This window comes from Narcine bancroftii, chromosome 6 (assembly GCF_036971445.1).
Source record: "Narcine bancroftii isolate sNarBan1 chromosome 6, sNarBan1.hap1, whole genome shotgun sequence".
NCBI lineage: Eukaryota > Metazoa > Chordata > Chondrichthyes > Torpediniformes > Narcinidae > Narcine > Narcine bancroftii.
Window position 1 is genome coordinate 232,916,636 of NC_091474.1, and position 25,287 is coordinate 232,941,922.

Sequence of the window (25,287 nt, forward strand, 5' to 3'; positions counted from 1 at the left end):
TCAATAACCTTTTTCTCTTTATCAGATTCTGAATTATGTTAATATTAATACTAATAGTTGACAATTTCCCCACCATTAGACATCAGAATTAAAACCTCTATCTATCCAGCATCCCCCTCCACCCAACCCTTATATAATATATTTTGAATATAAGTAGTTCAGGATGAAAACCAAAAAGGAAAAAAGATAGAAAACAGAAAAAAAAGATAAAGAACCCCTGAGGCGCGTGATGTTAAAGTGTCTCTATCCCCCCTGATGCAAAGCATGTCGCATTGGTGCCCATAGCGTAGTGGTCAGCATCACATTCCCCACTAACTCACTCGAAACACCATACCATCCCTTACTATAATCTTATCAATAAACCATTTAATCCAGTATAATAGATCACGGGCACTATAGGATAAGCCTTCCTTCCCCCTTAAAACTCTCGAAATTCAATATATTTTCAGTTACAGCAAAACTTCTCAATTATGTAATTAATCCGGGTGTCCGCAACCATCTGCTGATCTTTAACAGGCAATGAATCGGCATATACCTTTGCTTCATTAGGTTCAGTAAAGAATCTATTCCTCCCTCTTGGGACGAATACCTTCAAAACAGCTGGATATCTCAAAACAAAGGCATAGTCTTTTTTCGACAATACATCTTTAACTGGATTAAACTCTTTCAAGAAATCAAAACTTGTATCTGGGTAAAAGAAAATCTTATTTCCATTATAAATCAAAGGTGATTGTCTTTCTTTGGCTTGTTTCGCTGCCAGCTCCAATATCTTCTCTCTTACTTCATATCAAAGGAATCTGACAAGTATTGGATGGGACCTTTGGTCAGGCTGGAGGTTTAGGTCTCAGTGCCCCATGGGCTCGCTTTATTTCCAAATCTCCTTGAAATTCAGCCTGACCCAAAGATTCCAGTATCCATCGTTGCAAAAATCTTTTCAAATCCACTGCTGTGCCAGATCCCCATAGCCCTTAATTTCTCAATCTTTCAAGTGACCTGTCCCATTAAATCATACCATTGACCTGACCTTGACAAGCAGAGAATTCAGAGAATGACTGCTCTGAGGGGGGCGAAAAAATTAAATAAACCTCAGTTTTAAATGATAGGCCCCCTCATCTCAAATCTGCCATGAGTGAAAACATCTCATCCACTCTTCATACCTCCTTAGGATCTTGGATTCCCGCAGGAGATTGAAGATACTGGATTCTGGAGCAACAAACAATCTTCTGGAGGAACTTAACGGGCCGAGCAGCATTTGTGCGGAGAGAAAGAATGGTTGACGTTTCAGGCTGGAACCCTTCTTCCAAACTCGATGAAGTCTTCAGGCTTGAATCATCGCCCATTCTTTTTTATCCCATTGATGCTGCTTGACCTGCTGGGTTCCTCCAGCAGATTGTTTGTTGCCCCAAAGGATCTTGTATGTTTGAATAAGGTCAACCATCATTCTTTTTAGCCCCAACTTGCCAGCTGGAATCTTCAAAAGCAACAATACAGGATCTCACCTCAGAACTCTCGCTCCTCAGCCGATACAATATCACTAGCTCTCCACTCAGCTCGGGATCACCTCAAACAGCAACTCATACGTGCGGCTGCTCTTCATCGACTACAGCTCAGCCTTCAGCACCATTATTCCTTCAGTACTGGTCATCGAGCTCCAAACCCTGGGCCTCTGCAACTGGATCCTTGACTTCCTCATCGGAAGACCACAGTCAATGCAAATTGGAAACAATGTCTCCTCCTCACTGACTATCAACGCAGGTGCACCCCAAGGACGCGGGCTCTACTCACATGACACTCATGACTGAGGCTAGGCACAATTCAAATGCTATCTGCAAATTTGCCAATGACACCACGGTTATCAGCAGATTCATGGATGGCAATGGGAGAGATAGATCAGCGAGTTGAGTGTGGTGTCACGAAAACAACCTTGCACTCAATGTTAGCAAAACCAAGATAATTGCAGACTGCAAGAGAATATGAACCAGTCCTCATCGAGGGCTCAGTAGTGGAGAGGGCCACGAACTTCAAATTCCTGGGTGTCAACATCTCCGAGAATGTGTCCTGGACCCTCCATGTTGATGCCATCGTGAAGAAGGCTCGCCAGCGCCTATGCTTCGCGAAGAGTTTGAGGAGATTCGGTATGTCATCGAAGTCTCTCAAAAACTTCCACAGGTGTACAATAGAGATCATTCTGGCTGGATGCTTCACTGGTATGAAGGTAACAATTTTCAGGACAAGAAAAGACTCCAGGGTTTTTTTTAACTCGATCTACGACATCACAGGCACCAGTCTTCACTCCATTGAGGACAGCTACAAGAGGTGGTGTCTCTAGAAAGCAACCTCTATCCTCCAAGACCCCCACCACCCATGCCATGCCCTCTTCATTCTGCTACCATCGGGGAAAAGGTACAAGAGAATGAAGACAAGCAGTTAGCAGCACAAGGACAGCTTCTTCCCTGCTGCTATCAGATTCCTGAATAATTAATGAACCAGACACTGCCTTACTTTGACTTCTTCTTGCACTATTTTTATTTATTTTGTGCGATGGTTTATCTAAACAGTTGCACTGTGACGCTGCCACAAAACAATGAATTTCGTGACTTGTTCACGACCATAAATTCTGATTCTGAACGACTTTATATCTCAACCTGACTCCCCTCCAAAGACACAATTTACGTACTGATTTTGTCCCTGACCACCAGAGGGCAGGCACCAGCTATGTGACTGGAGTTGATCATTCAGAGGAGATCCAGCGGAGGGTGCTAGTGCCCTATCTCATCTGGTCATAAACAGCAGGAGGAGAAATGGGCTATTCAGCCCATCTAGTCTGCCTGGCCTTTAAATAATAAGTTGATCCATTTTCCTACACAGGCCCACTTGCCATAACTTTTGATGCGCTGGCGACGAAGGTGCCCCTTGGATCTCTTGCAAATCTCACCTCATTGAGTTCGGAAGAAATGAGATGAATGGTCGCACTCTATTCCCAAAGTAGACGTTTCTAAAACTTGAGGGTACAAATTTAAGGCGAGGATAGAAAGGGACTTGAGGAGGGTTGTAGGAATAAGCTGCCTGAGGAAGTGGTGGAGGTAGTTAACATTATGACATCTTAAAGGGTAGCACGGTTAGTGCAATGCCCTTACAGCACCAGCTATCGGGGCTGGGCCTAGGTTCGAATCCTGTGCTTTCTCTAAAGTGTTCTCCCTGTGTCTTTGTGGGTTTTCTCCGGGAGCTCTGGTTTCCACTCACAGGGGTTCAGGTTAATGGGTGTAAATTGGGCAGCATGGACTTGTAGCACCAAATTGGCCTGTTACCTTGCTGTCAGTCTAAAAAAAAAATTAAAATTTTGACAGGTATTGCAAAAAATATACAGAGAGATATAGGATCAGATCAGGTGGACATTGGTTAGCATGGACACCTTGGGTTGAAGGGCCTGCTTCCCATTTCCTCATTTAACCCCAATCCCACTTATTCACTACTGCTAGCAAACACTGAGATTTTAAAATTCTCATCCCTGTTTTCAAACCTGACTTTGGTTCTCACCTTTTTTTTTTTGCAAAGTCCTCAACCACCTTAACCCACAGCTTCTCCAATTCATTCACTGCACCGTTCCTCAATTCAATTGAGCGTCTCTCTGCTAACCTCTTTAACTATCAAGTGCTTCTCTCTCTCACTTTTTTCTCTTAACGTCTTCTTATTTTGTTTAAACCAAGTCACTCCTTCAAACCTGTTCCTCTGAACAAGCTTCAGGCAATCAGATTTCTTGTCAGAGAACATACGTGACATCACGTACAATCCTGAGATTCCTTTTTCCTGCAGGCAAGGTAGAATTACCACTAATTGGTAGTGCAAAAAACTAATTGTGCACAGTGTAAAATATGTAAACAAATAATGAATGTAAACTAAATGACTGTGCAATACACAGAGAACAAAAGAAAATCAATAAAGTGCACAAGAGTCCTTAAATGAGTCCCTGATTGAGTTTTATGTTGAGTCTGATGGTGGAGGAGGAGCAGCTGTTCCTGAACCTGGTGGTGCAAGTCTTGTGGCACCTACACCTCTTTCCTGATGGCAGCAGTGAGAATAGAACGTGTGCTGGGTAGTGAGCGTCTTTGATGATTGCTGCTGCCCACCGACGGCAATGTTCCCTGTAGCTTTGCTCCATGGTCTACCTTTTGACGGACTTTGTGCTTGGGGGTATTAGTGTTCCCACATTACACCTTGATGCAGCAGGTCAGCACACCTTCCACCACACCTCTGTAGCAATTTGCCAGAGTTTCTGGTGTCATACCAAATCTCTGCCATCTCCTGAGGAAGTCGAGGCGCTGACGTGTTTTCTTTACAATGCCATTGGTGTGTGGGTCCAGGAAAGATCCTCCAAGATGGTGATTCCCAAGAACTTAAATTTGCTCACCCTCTCCACCTCTGACCCCCCCCCCCCCCATTTGTATACCTCTGGCTTTCCTTTCCTGAAGTCAACAATCAGCTCCTTAATTTTGGTGATCTGCTGTGATAACTCCTCACCCCAGGATCAGATTTAACTTGCTGTCATTCCTTTGAAGGTTTTTTTCAATATCAACTGCACCATGTAAATTGGATTTGTGGTGGTACAGGAAATGTGAGCTTGGGAAGAGATGTGGAGATGGGATTTTCAAGCAGCTGAATCTACCAATGTTGGAGAAATTAAGTTAGGGGCTGAGTGCAATTCTATTAATAGGAGCGTTAATTAAAGTAAAAGAGATTGAGACAGGTACATGGGAGATGGAAAGTTTAGAGGGATATTGGCTGAATACATAGGCAAATAGGATGAGCTCAGGCAGACAATTTGATCAGCATAGACAAGTTGGTGTGTTTCCTGAATCGCTCTGTGATTGTTGAAGAATTTCACACCATTGATCTGGACATCAGGTGGAATTATGCTACGTCCCATTGGGCAGGGGGGACAATATATCTTTACCACGTCTCACACAATAGGTTGTAAATGGTCTCAACTACCCAACCCAGCACTGAGCCAATGGGTTATTATCGTGACCAAAACCATCTTAAAGGATAACATCACTTAATTTGGAGTGTGGAATCTTGCTGTGCACTGCAAATAAGTTTATTTATCACAGAATACCGAGTACAGGAGAGGAGTTGTTCCGTAATGTTGTCTCCAACATTCGTACAAAGTATTTTCATCAAACTCTTTGCTTGTGATAAGATGATACATAATTTCATATGCCCATTCTAATATTTATAATTGGTCTTTTAAACAAAGACAGATTTTACACTTGACATGTTAAAAGTCTTTTTAATCATTATGGGTAAAAAGTCATCTGCAGATGCTGGGGTCCAGTGCAGAATGTAAAGTTTAGAAGAAACTCAGCAGGTCACAGAGCCTCCATAGGAATCAAAAGACCATCAGTGTTTCGGGCCTGAGCCTTGCTTCAAGTGTTCCAAGAATCTGGCAGATTCACGAATAAAAAAGCAGGGAGAAAAGGAATACAGGCTAACAGGTAAGAGGTCATGGGTGGATACAGGTGAGAAGGTAGAAGAGAAAAAGGCGAAGAGGCAGGGCTAAGAAGGGGGGCTCTCTGATGGGAGAAGGAAGAGAAGGGGGGTGGGGAGCTAGAGGAAAGGAGACAGAGGGACAGGGAAAGAGTGAGACCAGAGGAGGGCCACTAGGAAGTCCTGACTCTGGCAACGGACAGAGCGAAGGTGCTTCATGAAAAATCTCCCAGTCTGTCCAGTCTCTCTGATGTGAAGGAAAGACAAGATGCAGTAGGTGTTCCCTGCAAATTCACAAATGAAGTGTGGCTTCACCTGGAAGGACTGTTTGGGGCACCAACTGGGTGGTGGTGACGGGAGAGGTGTGGGCATAAATGTGGCACTTCATGTGGTGAAAAGTGTAGAGGGAATGATGTGTCTGGTGGTGGGATCCCATTGTAGCTGGTAGAAATTGCAGAGAATGATTCATTGGATGTGGAGGCTGGTGGGGTGTAGATGAGGACAAGGCAAATCCTACTGTTGAGTCTCGGGGGGGGGGGGGGGGGGCAGGACCGATCTGTGAGAAATAGAGAAAATGTGAATGAGGGCTGAGTTAGTGACAGTAGAGGGAAAGCCATATTTTCTGAAGTAGGAGGACATCTTAGATGTCCTGAAATCCTGGGAGCAGTTGAGGCAGAGATGGAAGAATTAAGAGAAAGGACTGGAATCCTTACAGGAGACGGGCTGCGAAGAGGTATAGTGGAGGAGGAGTTGAGGGCTTGCAGCAAGGATTGCTCCACAGAGCTCCCTGCTCTACTCACTTTACACCAATGGTTTTCAAAGTTTTTCTTTCCACTCATCGCCTTAAGTAATCCCTATGCCATAGTTACTCTGTGATTCGTAAGGGATTACTTCAGGTGGTGTGTGGGTGGGAAGGGAAGGTTGAGAATCACTCCTCGAGACCCAATTGTGAGTGAAATATTTTGCTTGAGAAAAATTGTCATTGGCCCGTTTCCTTTGGAGTTCTGAAACCCTGCACATAACGAGTCAATGAGGTATGATTAAAATAGTGATTTACAAACTTTTTCTTTCCGCTATGACCATGTGGCTCAGTAGAACAACATCTGCAAATTTGCTGACAATACCACGATAATGAGTTGTATTAAAAGGGACAATGAATCAGGATACAGGAGGGAGTTTGGAAACTTATGTGCCTTCAGGAAAGGAAAACCAGAGGTGTAAAGGCCAGCGATCATTGGGGGATCGGAGATGAAGGATCTTTCCTGGTCCCATCACGCTAATGGCATCGTGAAGAAAGCACGTCAGCGCCTCGACTTCCTCAGGAGTTTGCGGAGGTTTAGTATGACATCAGGCAAATTTCTACAGAGGTGTGATGGAAAGTGTGCATCACGGTCTGGGATAGGAACATCAATGCCCCCGAGCATAAAGCCCTCCAAAAGGTCATGGACACAACCCAGGACATCACGGGCAAAACCCTCCCCACCGTCGAGAAGATCCACAGGGAACGCTGCCTTCGGAGGGCAGCCAGGACCCGCACCACACAGCACACGCCCTGTTCTCGCTGCTGCCATCGGGAAAGAGGTGTCGGTGCCACAGGACTCGCAGCCCCAGATACAGGAGTAGCTGCTCCCCCTCCACCATCAGACCCCTCATTAAAAGGACTTTTACTTCCTTAATTTACTTTTCTCTCTGGTTTGCACAGTCAGTTTGTTTACATTCTCAGTTCTTTTATTTGTTTACATGATTACATTATTTTTTGCACTTTCAATCAGTGGGGGGAAAGAATCTCAGGGTCGAAATATCCGACTAAAAGTCTTGGGTGGAAAAGTCTCCCATCCCTGTCTTGCAAACTTTAAGATGTTCGTGTTTCTTTGAATTTTAAACCAGTTCCACACTCACTTTCCAAGTTTGTCCAAGAGTTGGCATTTCAGGACGAGCTTTGAAGTGGTGTCCCGGAATACTTTCTCCAAAAAGAAAGCCAGGGTGGTGCTTTTGTTGAGATCCCTCCTGCCCTGCCATGGTTTCGAGTGGGCGGGTCACGATCCCTCTCGTCAGGTTCCCAGCCATCCACGGGCACGGAAACCCCGACCCGTCCCGCAGCAGCGAGCCTGGAGAACTCAGTCGCGGCTGCAGGAGGGGACGGGGTGGCAGCGTCCTGCCCGGCTCCCCGCCGACCATGTGAATCCACCTGCCCGGGGATTCCGAGAAGGCGGCCAGCGGACGAGCCGTGCGGCGGGGAGGGGAGGTGGGGGGTGGCCGGCGGGGGTAGATATGGTTCCCGGACTGCGAGACGGTCTCCTGCTCTACCTGCTGCTCACTTGCCCCTACCCGACCGGCGCTGCACAGGCAAGTGGTCGCTGCTCGGGGTTGCATGCGGGCAGAGAGAGCGGGTCCCCCCCTCCCGGGGTCGAGCGCAGACCGAGGAAGGAAGGCACCGCAGCCTCGTGTCTCATGGTCACGGAGACTCTCGCAACATCCAATGCACCGCGGGCACTGGAATGCGGTGGCGTTTCTCGCCCGGTGCTAACGGTATCAACGAGCCTCAGAGGCTGCCAGTCTTTGGGATCCTTGTCACCGCGGCATGTCCGGCTGGTTCAGGTACCGAGGGACGTGTCCAGCAGCTGTCCCCTGCCCGGTTCCACTGATGTCCGATCCACTGGAATCGGGTGGCCCTAATGCAGGTCCATGTCTGTTGTGGGGGGGGGGGGGGGGGGGAGGTTTTGCCTCCCGTGTGGTGGGCGACTCTGTGTCGGTGTTGGTGGGAGGCAAAGGTACATTTGAATGGCGACTTTCACATCCCCTTCAGCTTGGTCCTTCTGGCTGAAGGGATTGAGGGCTAGGGAGAGAAAGCCAGATCAGTCAGGATAGTCTTGAGGGGTGATGCGGGCTTGAAGGGCCGAGTGGCCTTCTCCGTCTGTTTTCCATGCAGCCCACTGCATCCAGGCCAGCACCAATTAGGTTTCGACTGACTCCCTTTTCCAGGATTCGCTCTTGTGGCCTTCCCCCTCTGACGTGGCGTTTATCTCGCCTTCGCAACCCCCGACTGGCCCTTTTGCCCAAGAAATGGACCGAGATGTGGTTGGAGCATGGAAGCAGGCCCCTCGCCCCCAGCCTGCGCCCAAGAAATGGACCGAGATGTCCGAATGTGGTTGGAGCGTGGAAGTGGGCCCCTCGTCCCCAACCTGCCCACGCTGACCAAAATGCCACACTGGCCTGTGTTCGGGCCATATCACTCTAAACCCATTCTATCCATGCATCCATCCAAATGTTTAGTGACCATCGCACTAGTGCAGTAGTTTTTGAAAAATTTTCCACTCGCATACCACTTTAAGTATTCCTTCCTATGCCATAGGTGCTCTGTGATTAGTAAGCGATTGCTTTCAGGTGGGATGTGGGTGGAAAGAAAAAGTTTGAAAACCACTGCCTCGACCACCTGCTGTGTGAATCGAGAGGCCCTGGTGCTATGTGGAGTTTGCCAATTTTCCCTGCAACCATGTGTTTCCACCAGTATCCTGGTTTACTCCCATGTACCAAAGGTATGCTTGTTAGTAGGTGATGTGGCTTCATTTTACCCCTACGTTACAGGGAAAATATGCTTTGAATTGATGTGGTCTTGAGTCAAATGGCAGCCTCCTGGCATTGGGAAGTTGAACATAAATGGCCTGCAACCTCAGAGCTAAGTCATCCTTCATACCACTAAATTGTTTGTTCCATCAAGTCAAGTTTATCGTCATCTGATTGTACAAGTACAAACTGACAAAACAACATTCCCCGGTCCTCAGAGCAAAACAAGCAGACACACAGCCAGACCAAACACACATACAGACAAACAATATACATTCAAGGCAAGAATTCATATATACAAATAAATATTGTTTCATGAATGTGAGAGTCTCGGATGGTTAGTGAGAGCAGTTCCTTTGGTCGTACAGCATTCTCGCTGCCCGGGTGAAGAAGCTATTCCTCAGCCTGGTGGTGCTGGCTCTGATCCTCCTCCATCTCTTACCCGACAGGAGCAGCTGAAAGTTGCTGTGTGCGGGGTGGAAGGGTCCTCAATGATTTTGTGCACCCTCTTCAAACAACGATCCTGGTAGATCGTGTTGATGGGGGGGGGAGGGGGGTGGAGGGAGACTCCGGTGATCCTCTCTGCCACTCTTATGGTCCTGTGGATTGATCTTCGATCCATTTCTCTGCGGCGACCGCACCTCACTGTGACACAGGTGGTCAGGACGCTCTCGGTTGAGATCCTGTAGAAAGTTGACATGATGGTGACCGGTCACCTTCCCCAGTTCAGTCTTCTCAGGAAGTGCAGTCACTGTTGCACCTTCCTGACCAGTGAGGAGATGATATTTATTATTTATTGGGTAATTATTCCAAAGTATAGGTACATCGTAGCAAGCGTGCTGACTGAGTGAAAGAATGAGACCAGCTCGTTAGAACTTGCGAGCTGCCACTTTTAAGGCATTCGAAGCTCCCACCCCTGCGCGCCAGAAACTGCGACATTGTGATGTGAGCGTGCCACCTGCGCGCATGTGGGTCCCAAGCTACCAGAAAAGATGCCTGCATGACGCCATCTTTGATTCATTGGGTCCAGCGCAACACACGGAGCTGGTTTGCTTGGCCATCGTCGCCACACCTATTTATTTTATATTATACGTTTTTTTAATATATGTGATTATTATAGGCTGTGAATCGTGTGTGCATCGTGGTCAGGAGAAACACTGTTTCATCTGGTTGTATATCTACAGTCAGAGCATAATGAACATGAGCTTCTAGTGCATGTTTATTTTAAAAAGATAAATCTTTGGCAACTACCCAGAACCACACAGTGGTACTGTTAACATCAGAATTAATCCCCAACCCACTGCCTTTCTTCTATTGAACAGGGTTGCCTGAGCCGGCAGAAGGTGTTAATCGCTATCCGGCAAATGCATCAGTTCCTGAGAGGGCAGGAAAACCGTTTTACCGATGGAATCCGGGCCATGAAAGCCAAGCTCTCTGCATTGCAGCTCTCGGTGAGCAGACCAACCGCAAACCAGCGCACAGGTACACCTTTTCTGAATGTTCATTTTTGCCATCTGAACCAGCCTTGAAAAGTGGACCCACTGTTCTTGAGGCTCTAAAGAGCTCCCAAGGTGCTGCCACAGAGCAAATATCCGGGATTTGGTCACAGGAACGGTGACACATTTCCAACTCACAACCAAGTCAACTTGAGTTCATTGTCATATCTGCAACCAAGCGAAACATCTCTGCAGACCTCCGTACATTCACAGAACCTAGATCGCACACATCATATCAAACAAAATATTACCACAATATGTTAATAAATTATAATTCAAGGTTAATAAAAAAATTTTAAATGCACCATATACACCTTAATGTCACCATTACATAATGAGGATGTTGCCAGACTCAGGGGCCTGAGCTACAGGGAGAGGTTGAGCAGACAAGGGCTTTATTCCTTGGAGTGCTGGCCTCATAGAGGCATACAAAACCATGAGAGGAATAGAGCAGGTAAACTCAGAGAATCTTTTGCCAAGAGTAGGCGAATCGGTAACCAGAGGACATAGATTTAAGGTGAGGGAGGAGAGATTTAACAGGAACCTGAGGCGATCATCGTTTCACCCAGAGGTTGGTGGGTGTATGGACAGGCTGCCAGAGAAGGTAGTTGAGGCAGGTACTGTTGCAACATTCAAGAAAAAAATTGGACGGATACATGGATAGGAAGGGTTTAAATGGATATGGGCCAAATGCAGGCAGGTAGGACTAGTATGGGTAGGAAATTTTAGTCGGCATGGGCCCATGCTCTATGACTCTATTTGTCTCTGGCTGTCCTGGACCTGATGTTCCTGTGCCTATTTCCTGATGGATCAGGTCAAAGAGTCTGTAGGACAGTGGTTCTCAACTTTTTTCATTCCACTCACATACCACTTTAAGTATTCCCTATGCCATCCGTGCTCTGTGATTAGTAAGGGATTGCTCAAGGTGGTATGTGGGTGGAAAGAAAAAGTTTGAAAGCCACTGTTTTAATCGTCCCTCATTGACTCGTTATGTGCAGGGTTTCATTTTTTTCTTTGGCTTGGCTTCGCGGACGAAGATTTATGGAGGGGGTAAATGTCCACTTCAGCTGCAGGCTCGTTTGTGGCTGACAAGTCCGATGCGGGACAGGCAGACGCGGTTGCAGGGGAAAATTGGTTGGTTGGGGTTGGGTGTTGGGTTTTTCCTCCTTTGCCTTTTGTCAGTGAGGTGGGCTCTGAGGTCTTCTTCAAAGGAGGTTGCTGCCCGCCAAACTGTGAGGCGCCAAGATGCACGGTTTGAGGCGATATCAGCCCACTGGCGGTGGTCAATGTGGCAGGCACCAAGAGATTTCTTTAGGCAGTCCTTGTACCTTTTCTTTGGTCCACCTCTGTCACGGTGGCCAGTGGAGAGCTTGCCATATAACACGATTTTGGGAAGGCGATGGTCCTCCATTCTGGAGACGTGACCCACCCAGCGCAGGTGGATCTTCAGCAGCGTGGACTCGATGCTGTCGACCTCTGCCATCTCGAGTACTTCGACGTTAGGGATGAAAGCGCTCCAATGGATGTTGAGGATGGAGCGGAGACAACGCTGGTGGAAGCGTTCTAGGAGCCGTAGGTGATTCTGGTAGAGGACCCATGATTCGGAGCCAAACAGGAGTGTGGGTATGACAATGGCTCTGTATACGCTTATCTTTGTGAGGTTTTTCAGTTGGTTGTTTTTCCAGACTCTTTTGTGTAGTCTTTATAGTCTGTTGTCTATTTCATTGTCGATCCTTGCATCTGATGAAATGGTGCAGCCGAGATAGGTAAACTGGTTGACCGTTTTGAGTTTTGTGTGCCCGATGGAGATGTGGGGGGGCTGGTAGTCATGGTGGAGAGCTGGCTGATGGAGGACCTCAGTTTTCTTCAGGCTGACTTCCAGGCCAAACATTTTGGCAGTTTCCGCAAAGCAGGACGTCAAGCGCTGTAGAGCTGGCTCTGAATGGGCAACTAAAGCGGCATCGTCTGCAAAGAGTAGTTCACGGACAAGTTTCTCTTGTGTCTTGGTGTGAGCTTGCAGGCACCTCAGATTGAAGAGACTGCCATCCGTGCGGTACCGGATGTAAACAGCATCTTCATTGTTGAGGTCTTTCATGGCTTGGTTCAGCATCATGCTGAAGAAGATTGAAAAGAGGGTTGGTGCGAGAACGCAGCCTTGCTTCACGCCATTATTAATGGAGAAGGGTTCAGAGAGCTCATTGCTGTATCTGACCCGACCTTGTTGGTTTCATAACTTCAAAGGAAATGGACCAATGACAATTTTTCTCAAGCAAAATATTTCAGTAACAATTGGGTCTAGAGCAGTGGGTCTCAACCTTCTCTTCCCACTCACATCCCAGCTTAAGCAATCCCTTCCTAATCACAGAGCACCGATGGCAACTTAAAGTGGTATGTAAGTAGAAAGAGAAAGGTTGAGAACCACTGCTGTCGGATGAATGCTCGGAATCCTCAACTGTGTTTCAGGCCCTCTGTACACAACACTCCTGGCAAATATCAGACCCCAATGATCTTCTCAGAGCTTCTTATAATCCTCTGTCTGGTCTTGCGACTTAATTCCTTGCAGCTACCATACCACACAATGATGCAGCCAGACAGGACACACTCAATGATGGTCCTGCTGTAAGTTGTTAAGAGTAGGGGCAGGAAGCCCTGCCTCAAGTTCCTTAGAAGATGTCATCGCTGCTGTGCCTTCCTGGCTAATGAGGAGATCATCCATAATATGCACACCAAGGAACTTAGTGTTCTTCACAGCAGCTAATGCAAGGGATAGTATGTGAATCAAAAGTGTTCCCCCTTGTCCTGTCCATCCCTTGGACAACCTCTCTGTAGTTTAAAGTTCACGTTTATTAACATTCAAGTTTATTATACAACCCGATGAAACAATATTCCACACACATACGCACACAATACACAGCACATAATAATGACATATGTACGTGAAGGTATAATTTTAAATAAATATTTTGGGATGATTGATTCAGTTATAGGATACTCTTCATCAACCTTACAGCCTAACAGGGAAGAAGCTATTTCCCAGCCTTGACAATAGTAGGTCAAAGATACTGTGTGCTGGATGCAGCCAAATTTTTTTGAGGTGGGTCTGTACCTCTAAAGGGTAACCAAGGGATCATCGAGTTTATCAAACACTCAAATGCTTGAGTTATTCACAGCCTTCTTGGTTGTGGTGTCTTGAATTAGTGTCCCGACATGTTCAATGGTCAAGAAAATCTGCAGATGCTGGGGTCTAAGTGCAGTGAGCAAAAGGGTTGGAGAAGCATCCTACGTTTTATGTTCTGCATCCTCTGGCACCTCTGTTCGGCAGGATCCTCGAAGGATTGCAGATTCGGGGGAAGCACCAGTCTGCTGCAGGGCACCAGAAATGGGGGAGACCACCCAGCCCCACCCCCCCGCTTGAGAAGTAGAAGCAGAGGAGATGACCCGGGACAGTAACCACAGCACCGAACCAGTGAGGAGCTCTGCAGATGTAGAACACACAGGTGGCAGACTCGAGGCAAGGACTCACACCAGGCTACGGACTCCTGGAGATTGGCTGAAGGGGTGCCAGCTATCGGAACCAGGAATTGAGAGGGTGCTGAAGACTTCCTAATTGTGTTGGAGGTTCAGATCTGCAGCTCGGCTGGCCGATGATTTGGGCTGCAGGAGTGCTGGAGGCGAATTCTTGGTGGTTCGGGTGCGGGGGGGGGATTGGGGGAGAACTATCTTTTGTTTCTCTTTCTCTGAATGTAAGAGATGCCCAGCAATTTCTGCTCATGCCAAATCTATAATTTTGTGTAATATTACCCCTGTTTTATTACATGACAAAAGAGGGATCTTGAATCCATAGGAAGTAAAATGCAGTCAGATGTTTTGGGCATGATCCTTTCGTTGGGAATGTTGAAAACTAGGCAGAAACCTGAATAAAAAGGTGGGGTATGGGGGGGAGCTCAAAGACGTCCTAATGATTGCTTGACCACATCTGCTTTCACAGATATGGGCCAGTGCAATGGGGTTTAGAATGTCTCATTAGGTGCCAAATATTTTTAAAGAGCAGCCAGAGGTTATGATACATATTGATACCAATGACATAGGGAGGAGTGGGGTAGAGGTCCTGCAAAGTAATTTCGTGGAGTTAGGAAAGAGGCTGAAGAGCAGGACCTCCAAGGTGGTGATCGCTGGATTACGCCCGGTGCCATAAGCTGGGGAAGGTCAGAACAGGAAGATAGTGCAGGCCCGAAGAGATGGTGCAGGGGGCAGGGTTTCAAGTTCTGGCCTTCCCAGCTTGTGGCGCCTTGTGTCCCTATTCTGGGGAAGGGGTGACCTGTACAAGTGGGGCGAGTTGCATCTGAACTCGAGAGGAACCAATATCCTGGCAGCGAGGTTTGCTAATGCAGTTGGTTGGGGGGGAGTGGTTTAAACTAGATTGTCAGGGGGAGGAGGGTGGGAACCAAAGTGAAGAGGCAGGGGAAGCAGCGGTTGGCGCACAAGGAGGGACAGCCGGTCGGGAGCTTGTGTGGAAGGACAGGCATGGGGAAAATTGCAGTTGAAAAGCAACAGGAACGCAGAGTCAAAAAAAGTAACAAATACAGGACTAAAGATTTTGTATTTAAATGCATGTCGCATAAGAAATAAAGTGGATGACCTTGTTGTACAGCAGATTGGCAGGCATGATGTTGTGGCCATCGCGGAGTCATGGCTAATGTATAGGTACCATTGGGAGTTCAATGTCCAAGGATACACAGTGTGTCGAAAGGAGAGGCAGGTAAGCAGAGGGGTGGTGTGGCTCTGTTGGTTAGGAATAACATTAAATTATTAGAAAGAGGTAACATAGGATTAGAAGAAGTAGAATCATTGTGGATTGAGTTAAGAAGTGGCAAGGTTAGAAACGTTGGCATTTACATACAGACCTCCAAAACAGGAGCCAGAATGTGGATGACAAATTACAACAGGAAATGAAGAAACATCAAAAAGGCAACGTTATGATAATCACAGGGTATTTTAACATGCAAGTAGATTGGGAAAACAAGGTTGGGACTGGATCTCAGGGGAGAGAATTTATAGAATGCCCACGAGATGGCTTTTTAGAGCAGCTTGTTGACAGGCCCACTCGGGGATCGGCTCTACTGGATTGGGCATGGTGGTGATGAGAGCTGAGAGTAAAGGAACCATTAGGGGGCAGTGATCACAATATGATTCCAATTCCGATTTCAGATTGAGTTCGAAATGAGATTTGACAAAGAGAACCCAAGGTTAGATTTCAGTGGAGTTACAGAGACATGAGAGAGGAACTGGCCATGAGGGTAATAGTTGGGAAGACAGCAGAGCAGCAATGGATGGGGTTTCTGCAAGAAATGAGGAAGGTGCGGGATAAATACAGACCAAAGAAAGGGTCACAACTGTGGGTGACGAGGGAAGTCAAAGCAAACATGAAAGCAAAAGGGATGGCAGATAAGGAAGCAAAAATTAATGGGAAGGTAGAGGACTGGGAAGTTTTTAAAAACTTGCAGAAGGCCACTAAAAAACTCATAAGGAGGGAAAATATGAAGTATGAAAGTAGGCTAGTGAATAATTTCAAAGAGAATACGAAAAGCTTCTTCAAGTAGACTGCAATAAAGAGTCGAAGAGTGGTAAGGGTAGGAAGAGGACGACGGGAAAACGAAGCTGGAGAAATAATAATGGGAGACGAGATGGGCAGAGGAACTGAATGAGTATTTTGCATCAGTCCTCACTGTGGAAGATGAAAGCAGTGTGCCGGATGTCAAAGGGTATCAGGGAAGGGATGTGAGTGCAATTACTATTTCAAGGGAAAAGGTGCTCAGAAAGCTGAATGGTCCAAGGGTGGATACATTTCCCGGACCAGATGGATTACACCCTTGGGTACTGAAAGGTGTAGAGGTATAGATTGTGGAGGCATTGGTAATGACCTTTCAGGAATCAATAGGTTCTGGCATGGTCCCAGAGGACTGGAAAATTGCAAATGTCACCCCACTATTCAGGAAGGGAGGGAGGCAGCAGCAAGGAAATTACAGACCGGTTAGCCTGATGTCAGCGGTTGGGAAGATGTTGGAGTCGGTCGTCAGGGATGAGGTCCAAGAGTACTTAGACACACATGACAAGATGAGCTAAAGCCGGCATAGTTTGCTGAAGCGAAAATCTTGCTTGACAACCAGATTAGAATTATTTGAAGAAGTGACAAGCAGGCTGGATAAAGGAGATGCAGTGAATGTTGCGCAATGTGATTTTCAGAAGGTCTTTGACAAGGCTATTTAAAAAGATAAGAGTCCATGGGATAACAGGAAGCTACTAGCATGGGTAGAGCATTGGCTGTTTGGCAGGAAGCAGAGTTGGAATACAAGGATCCTATTCTGATTGTCAGCCAGTCGCTAGTGGTGTTCCACAGGGGTCGGTTTTGGGGGCCACTTTTCTTTATGTTGTCCATTAATGATTTGGATTATGGAATGAATGGCTTTGTGGCCACGTTTGCGGATGATATGAAGATTGGGGTGGAGGAACAGGTAATGTTGAGGAAACAGGGAGGCTACAGAAGGACGTAGATAGATTGTGGACAGACAAGGGGCAAATGCAATACAGTGTTGGAAAATGTATGGTCGTGTACTTTGGTAGAAAAAAAATAAACAGGCAGACTATTTTCTCAATGGGGAGAAAATTGTAAATACTCAGATGCAAAGGGGCCTGGGAGTCCTCGTGCAGGATAGAATGAAGGTAAGCTTGCACATTTTAGTCAATGATGAAGGCAAATGCATTCATTTCAAGAGGAACGAGAGCAGGGCTTTATCAGGCTCTGGTGAGACCTCACTCACCTGGAGTATTATGAGCAGGTTTGGGCTCCTCATTTTAAAAAAGGACATGGTGACATTGGAGAGGGTTCAGATGAGATTTCAGATTTCTTGTCAGTACATAGATGACATCACATACAACCCTGAGATTCATTTCTCTGCAGGCACGGCAGAATTACCACTAAATAGTAGTGCAAAAAATAATGTACACAGCGTAAACTTGTAAACAAACCAAGAACTGTAAACAAACTGACTGTGCAAAACTGAGAGAACAAAAAGAAAATCAATAAAGTGCACAAGTAAGAGTCCTTAAATGAGTCCCTGATTGAGTTGGTCGTTGAGGAGTCTGATGGTGGAGGGGTAGCTGCTGTTCCTGAACCTGGTTGTTCGAGTCTTGAGGCACCTACACCTCTTTCCTGATGAGAAAAGAGCAGGGGCTGGGTGGTGAGGGTCTTTGATGATCGCTGCTGCTCTCCGACGGCAGCGTTCCCTGTAGATGTGCTCAATAGTGGGGAGGGTTTTGTCTCTGATGTCCTGGGTTGTGTCCATTAAATTCTGGGAATGAAAAGATTATCATTTGAGGAGCATTTGACTGCTCTTGGACTACACTCGGAATTTAGGAGAATGAAAACTGAAAAGCATAGACATAGTAGATGTAGAAAGGTTGTTTCCCATGGTGGAAGAGTCTAGGACAAGAGGGCACAACTTAGGTGTCTGCTTGGAACAGAAATACAAAGGAATTTCTATAGTCAGGAATTTCTATCCATCAACTCCCCTTTGATTCCCTTTGCCGTTGATTGAGAGTGAGGAGTAATTAATCTACTAGCACAACATTGTAGGAAACCCACCTGTTTACAGGGAAGGAATTCAAGCTCTAGATGGCAGCTGAGGTCAGCATTGAATCCGGCTTCCTGGAGTTGCAAGGCCAACCACTGCACTGCAATGCTACCCAGTATTGCCACGGTGGTGTTCAGCAGATAATCGGGGATCCCGCGGTTTTGACCAGAGGCAAGGAAGTGATAACCTTCATCCACATCAGGTCAGCCTGTGATTAGTGCACTGACACCTGTGGGATTAAGACACTGTTTAAATCCACCAGTAGCTAGTTAAACAGCATAGCTATTTAAATTAACTAATCCACCCCAAACAGGTGTAAAAAATATCGCATTCTATATTGGGTTGGAACTACAAGGTTTTCCCATTTCAGTTTGAAGGCACAACTCCCACTTCAAAACTGTGTGTTCAATCCATCTCATCATTTTCCAGTTTAAATAATATCCCAACTGATTTGAGGTCATTCTTAAAGCCTCAAAGGTTATTTAAATGAAATCACACAATTGTTGGGGTACAGAAGGTGGGGGGGGGGGGCATTCAGCTATTGAATCTATGCCAGCCACTAATTTTTTTTAAATCTTGTATTTATGGAATTGTCATTTATAGGACCTGTAATGCACAATACTGCTGTCGCAAAACAACGAATTTCATGACACCTGACAGTAAATCTGATTCTGATTGTTAAGCAGCCTCTTCAGTGCCATTTCCCTATATTCTGCCTCCATTGCCCCGAAAATTTCTTTCCTTCAAGTGACAATTCGCTCTTGAAAACCATTTGACCTCTTCCATCGCAGACCTGCAGAGAGTCAAGATTCGGGGGAGTAGATTTAAGGCGGAAACGAGGAGCCTAGTGAAGCTGTGGAATTCTCTGCCCGAGGAAGCTGTAGAGGCTGCCTCATTAAATGTGTTTTAAGACACGGTGAGACAGATTTTTGCATTGTCAGGGAATTGGTGGTTATGGAGAAAAAGCTGGTAGGAGGAGCTGAGTCCATGGCCCGATCAGCTATGGTCTTACTGAATGGCGGAGCAGGCTCAACGGGACAGAAGGCTGAGCCCTGTTCCTATTTCTTACGGCAAGTGATAATCACCAAGTCCCTTAATTTAAGCAGGTGTTGCCGCGTGAGGGATATAAACTCTGCTGAGACCCTTGCCCTCTCTATTTAACTCAGTGATATCGTGCCCTTCACTGGAGGCGCCCAGGTATGGCAAGAAGTTTGGCTCCAAGTACGGCACGGATCATGAAGTGCACTTCATCTGCCATCCAGGATATCAGCTCAGTGGCTCCAGCACCAGGGTTTGTCAACCCAGTGGTCGATGGACTGGGAGGAGTGCGAACTGCACAGGTAACTCTTCCTGCACGATCACCCTTGGTGGTTGATATTTTACCTCCAATCATTTGGTTAACTGAGGAAAGAAAGAGCTGGATGCAGGTGGATCATCTCTGTCTGCTTTGGGACAAGACTGGTCCACAGCAGTGACAAGGTTATCCTGAGAGATTCTTCTCAAATGTGAAAGGCTGACAGTAGTGGTGGAGCGCGAATGGTGATAAAGGGGTGACATGAGGGTGGAGGGAGATGGGAGTGGTGATTGTGGAGGGATGGGGAGAAAGTGATGGGGTGGGGTTTTTGGAGGGTATTAGGGTGCTGAAGGTGTTGAAGGTTGATTGTGGGGGTTGGAATGGGTGAAGGTTTGGAGGAGTGATAGGTAGTGGTGGTGGAGATAGTGGGGGTTGGATGAAGGTGATGGAAATGATGGGAGAATGGAGGTAATGGTCAGGGTTAGATGGGGTAAAGGTTGGGCAGTGGTAGTGGGAGGGTGACGGTAGGGGTTGGATGTAGTTGATGAGGAGGGAGAGGTGGTGGGTGGGAGTGTTGGGTATTGGAGGGTGATGGTGGTGATTGTTGGGTGATGGTGGTGGGGAATTGGGTGTGGGGTATGGTGGAGAGGGGGTGATTATGGGGGATGTTGGAGAATGGAGGATGGGAATAAGAGGGGAGGTAGAAAGGGGGTTGATGGGAGATGGTGGAGGGGGAATGGTGGAGAGAGGATGATTGGAGATGGTGGAGGGGGGATGGTGGAGAGGGGGAGACAGAGGGGGATGGTGGAGAGGGGTTTCTGGTTGATGGTGGAGAGGAGATGATGGGGATGGTGGAGAAGGGGAGGGTGGGGATGAGGGATGGTGGAGAGGAGGTGACGGGGATGGTGGAGAGCATGTGATGGGGATGGGGGGGTTCGTGGACAGAGGGGTGATGGGGATGGTGGAGAGGGGCTGACGGCAATGAGAATGATGGGGGGGGTAATGATTATGGGGATCAGTGAGGAATGGTGGCTGGATGAGTCTTGTACTTGCACCAACCTCTTCAATAAAGCTGTGGAATACTAGCCCCTGGATGATTGAAGATTTGAATAATGAAGTTGGTTTGATGTTCATTGTCACATAAAGCCATCCTGATCAAAGGCAACGTAATGTTTGCAGGTTTAAATTAAGCCAGTTTTGCATTCCATTCCCAACCTGGGAACACCTGGCCTCTCTTCGCTCAGCTTCATGATACACATCGCAGACAGAGCTTCTCACCAGGCAGGCTCTGCCGGCGCCAGACTACCTGCACTCACTTGCGCCAGTAACGCAGCCATCCTGCAGCTGCCAAGCCTCGATGGATTTCGGAAGTAGCATTGGGTTAATGCCTTCAGACGTTTCATTAAATAACTTCATAGTCTAACGGTCCAGAGCTATTCCAGGCATGCTATTGATGGCCCCCGCCCCTCGTCTGGCATGGGCAGGGTAGCTCTGGGTGGATGGTGCACTGATGGATGGCCTGAGAGACCTCTGTGCAACTGCCTGTGCAGAGTTCAACGCTTGTCTGTTTGAGCCCATGCTGCTGGGAGGAGAATTCCTTAAGAAACAGTATGGAACTGCACTGCAATGTTGCGGATGAATGCAGACGGACAATTAGGACTAACTATCCCGTGACTGGGTCTTTCAGTCCCTCTGCGTTCTTACTTTGTCCCTTTAGATCAAGGCTAATCTGCATTTATGTACCCACTAATACTCCTGTACTCGAACCTAACAAGATCCAGCCATCTCAATTTTATTTTTTCTTTTGATCCCTGGCCTGAGCTGGGAAGAGAGGTCCAGGCTGGTGATTAGAGTGTCTGCGGTCACTCCCTTAGAGTGTCTGAGGTCACCCCCTTAGAATGTCTGCGATCACCCCCTTAGAGTGTCTGCGGTCACCCCCTTGGAGTGGCTGAGGTCACCCCCTTAGAGTGGCTGAGGTCACCCCCTTAGAGTGGCTGAGGTCACCCCCTTAGAGTGGCTGACGTCACCCCCTTAGAGTGGCTGACGTCACCCCCTTAGAGTGTCTGAGGTCACCCTCTTAGTCTCACGCACTCTAAGGAATACAACACTAGTGTATGCAACTTGATGAAGTTGTGCTTTAACCCTTCTAGGTCTGACTTACTCTGCGGCATCCATACAAAAGGTTTTAGTGATTTTCTCTCTCCCCTGCACTATTTCACTGATTGTAACATGACTTCCTACACTGTTGTTCAATTGTTTCTTTATTATCTATTCTTGCATAACCCTGTTGTGTGAGTTAGCCAACCAAGCTGTTTACCGTATCTCAGTGCACGTGACAGCGAACAATTCAATACCCTCTCTGAAGTCCGTCTTTCCTTTCTGAAGCTCTGCTCTAAATGTTGTCCACCAGCTACATTTGAACCAGAGCTTTACATGAGGTTGTAATAAAATGGTGGCATGGTGAGCACAGCGGTTAGCACAAGGCTATTATCATGCCAGTGAGCTGGGTTCTAATCCCGCGCTGTCTGTAAGGAGTTTGTACGTTCTCTCCATGTCTGCATGGGTTTCCTCCAGGTGCTCCAGCTTCCTCCTACCCTTCAAAAATGTACAGGGGTTGTAGGTTAATTGGGTGGCACAGGCTCGTGGGCGAGAAGGGACGGTTACCGTGCTGTATGTCTAAATTTAGAGGGTGGCGCGATTGCCGTCAACAACTGAATTTCATAAGTGCCCATACTTTACTGCGTGCCCAGCACAAGCAATCGTCCATGATTTGCCAAGTGTGACTAATTGACCCACCAATGTGATCTCTGCCGCTCCTTTCCCGTCGCTGTTGAAGTATTTGTTCACCACTACCACTGCCCATTTGTTCCATCTGATGATTCAATAACCAGTTCCCATCAGAGCATTTCATTCTCAGCTCCTCCGATTCCAATACCCACTGCATTCTTGACTTGGACAATGGTTTCGCCGGATCCTGATACTTTTTTTCAAAGGCTGTTTGGTTTCTCTTACAGAGATTAACGAGTGTGTCAGCAATCCCTGCCAGAATGGAGGCTCCTGTGTGGACGCTGTGAACCACTACACGTGTTCCTGTCCAAACAATTGGACAGGGAGCCTCTGCGAGTACCCAATTCAGACAGGTCAGTAAGTAACATCTGCTAGTCAGCTGGATAGTGAACATGAGCGCAGAAACCCTTGCTCCAGCGAAAATTACTAAGTAAATAGCAGTACTCCCTCAAAAATGTTATGGTGCTATTGTGTGAGGAGGGATTTTACATTTTAAAATTCAATCAGTTAACCAAAAAAAATATAGAGTGTAATGTGAACTGGATATATTTTTATTTATTTTTAAAACGTGTGTAATCCAGTCCAGATTTTTCTCTTTGAAGGAGAGCTCTTATCATGTCTAGGCACGCACATTCCAGTGTGAGAATGTAGTCATGCTTCTTAATAACATTTTAAATTGTTTTTAAGCTATCAGAGAGCAGGAAGAGAGGATTGAGTGATTACCTCTTAGCAGTGCTCCAGCGTGGCGTTATAAATGTAAATGTTTGCTGACTTAACAGGTATCCACGAGAGATGTGAATTAGATCCCAGCTCTGACAGCTGTTCTTTTTGCCGCCATTTCATTCTTGGATGCTCAGAGCTCCGAACCGACAGGGATGGCCCTTCCTTATATTGGAGAGCCTCTGTAGTTTGCTGAGGGCACTGAAAAGAGAAACAAGTTTGTTTTCTTTTTCCTTGCCTGCTTCCACCTATCGTTGACTTGCCTCTACCTCCCAATTCCTTCCCCATCCCTCCTTCCCCTACCTGGCTTTTTCCCACTCATCAATGCTTGGTCCACTCCCACCTCCCCTCCCCGGCTTTTCCTCTTAATTCTGCCCATCATCTCTCTCTCCACCCATTGAAATCCTCCACCAGTTCGTTACTTTGCTGCAGGTTCCAACGTCTGCAGTCTCTTGCATCTACGCTTAAAAAATGTAACCATTTCTGGTCAATTTGCTTTTTGTGGTTATAGTCCGGCACAGTTAGCATAACGCTATAACACTCTTATAGCATTAACGACACAGGTTCGAATCTGGCGCTGTCTGTAAGGAGGTTGTACGCTCTCCTCATGTCTGCATGGGTTTCCTCCGGGTGCTCCGGTTTCCTCCCACACTCCAAAAACATATACAGGTGATTGTAGGTGTACAATAAAACCCCTGGTATCTGAGATTCAAGCAACCTGCAAAAAAAAGCGAGGAAAATAAATGTTTAAAAATTAAAATAAATAAGAATAAAATAATAGATAAAAAATACACAAGTTTAAAATTGTAAAAGTAAATGTTCTCTGAGGTAACAAATAAACCTTTGGTGAAGATGGGAGCAAATATTCAGCCAGCGGAGGGAGGGCCTTGGTCATACTTAGCTCAGAGCAGCTGTTTGTATAAGGTTGTGTGAAACAGCAGTGGCGTCACGCAGGATGAAGAGCTCGTTGATGCCGCTCGCTGTTGGGGTGACTCTCTTAAAGTGTCTCCTTATCCCTGCTTGGTAAGAGTCGCCATGGTCAGAGGCTTTATCTGTAAACTTGGTGGTGGGGGAGGGGGGTGGGAGGGTGGGGTTAGTTCTTTTCAGTGGCTCCGTGGAAGGGGAGGAATCTGCAGATGTAGCGATGGTTAAATGTTTTCAAAGAATGTGACTGAAAATTAAGTAAAATGCTTTAAGGTTTATATATTCATGCAAGTGAAGTTTGTTCAGTGTAAGTACAGTAGAATATTTTTGTCTTTTAAACTGTTTATTCTTAATGCACGTAAATTAGTTAGGCATTGTTGGAGTAGGGTCACGTAATACTACATTTAGAATGTAACACATATGAAACTCTTTAACTTCTGTCCGCCATAAGGCAGACCGAGAGTCACCACTTTGTCCAGTGTCCCTCATAGAAACCTACAGCACCTGTGATTCTCTTGTCCACTCATCTTTCCCCAGGTGGTCTCCCCTCCAAGTACTGACCAGGCCTGAGCCAAGATCAGACAATCTCAGGCATATTCAGGCTATCAGGTGCTGTTCTCAAGCATCTGGAAAATACACTTATCCGGTATATACCAATCTCCATAGGTACTGGATACTCGGGGGGTTTATTGTATTTGGGCAGCTTGGGCTTGTGGGGTTGAAGGTATGTCTAAAAACCTCATTTAAGATTCTGGTTTCTCAAGTCATTAAATGAATGGTAATAGACCAAAACAGATCTTGTCATATCTCAAAATGTGCCATTGCACCCTATACGTATAGCAGAAACCGCCAGATGGAGGCACAGGAGTTGCTGGAATCCAAAGCAACAATATCTGCCTGAGGAACTCCTGTGGGTCGAGCAGCTTCTGTGGAGGGAGAAGGACTGTCAGTGCTTTGGATAGAAACTCTGCTTCCAGACTAGGAAAGGAGATAGGAGACTGGCAATCATGAAGGAAGGGAGAGGGGTCAGTGGGGGTGATAAGTGGACTGGGGAGGGTTGAACATTGTCGGTTAGCTGGAACCAGGTGGGGTGATGTTGGGAGACAACCACCAGATAAACTGGGTGGGAAGGTAAAGTTGGTAAGGAAGCCACAGGGGGCTCTCCTATACTTTAATGAGATATTTTCATGGGCATTGATTTAACAAAAGAAAGATGTCACCATCACTGCACTTTACTCTCAGAATCAGCTTTATTCACCAGACTTAGACTCAACTCAAAGGAATCACAGATACAAGCCTACACAGACAAGACCCCTCAACTCTTCCTCCAGTAAATCAACGACTACATTGGAGCTGCCCCATGCACCCACGATGAGCTTGTTAACTT

At 46.6% G+C, this 25,287-nt stretch overlaps 1 protein-coding gene across 1 annotated transcript in view; it reads left to right on the plus strand.

The window, feature by feature from the left end:
- Nucleotides 1-10,014: 10,014 nt before the first annotated feature.
- Nucleotides 10,015-25,287, plus strand: part of LOC138737376 (fibulin-7) — a 39,117-nt gene continuing 23,844 nt past the window's right edge. The window contains exons 1-4 of the mRNA XM_069888122.1: nt 10,015-10,095; nt 10,371-10,530; nt 19,342-19,515; nt 22,484-22,609. Coding sequence (XP_069744223.1) covers nt 10,015-10,095; nt 10,371-10,530; nt 19,342-19,515; nt 22,484-22,609 — 541 coding nt within the window. The remainder of the gene's footprint in view (nt 10,096-10,370; nt 10,531-19,341; nt 19,516-22,483; nt 22,610-25,287) is intronic.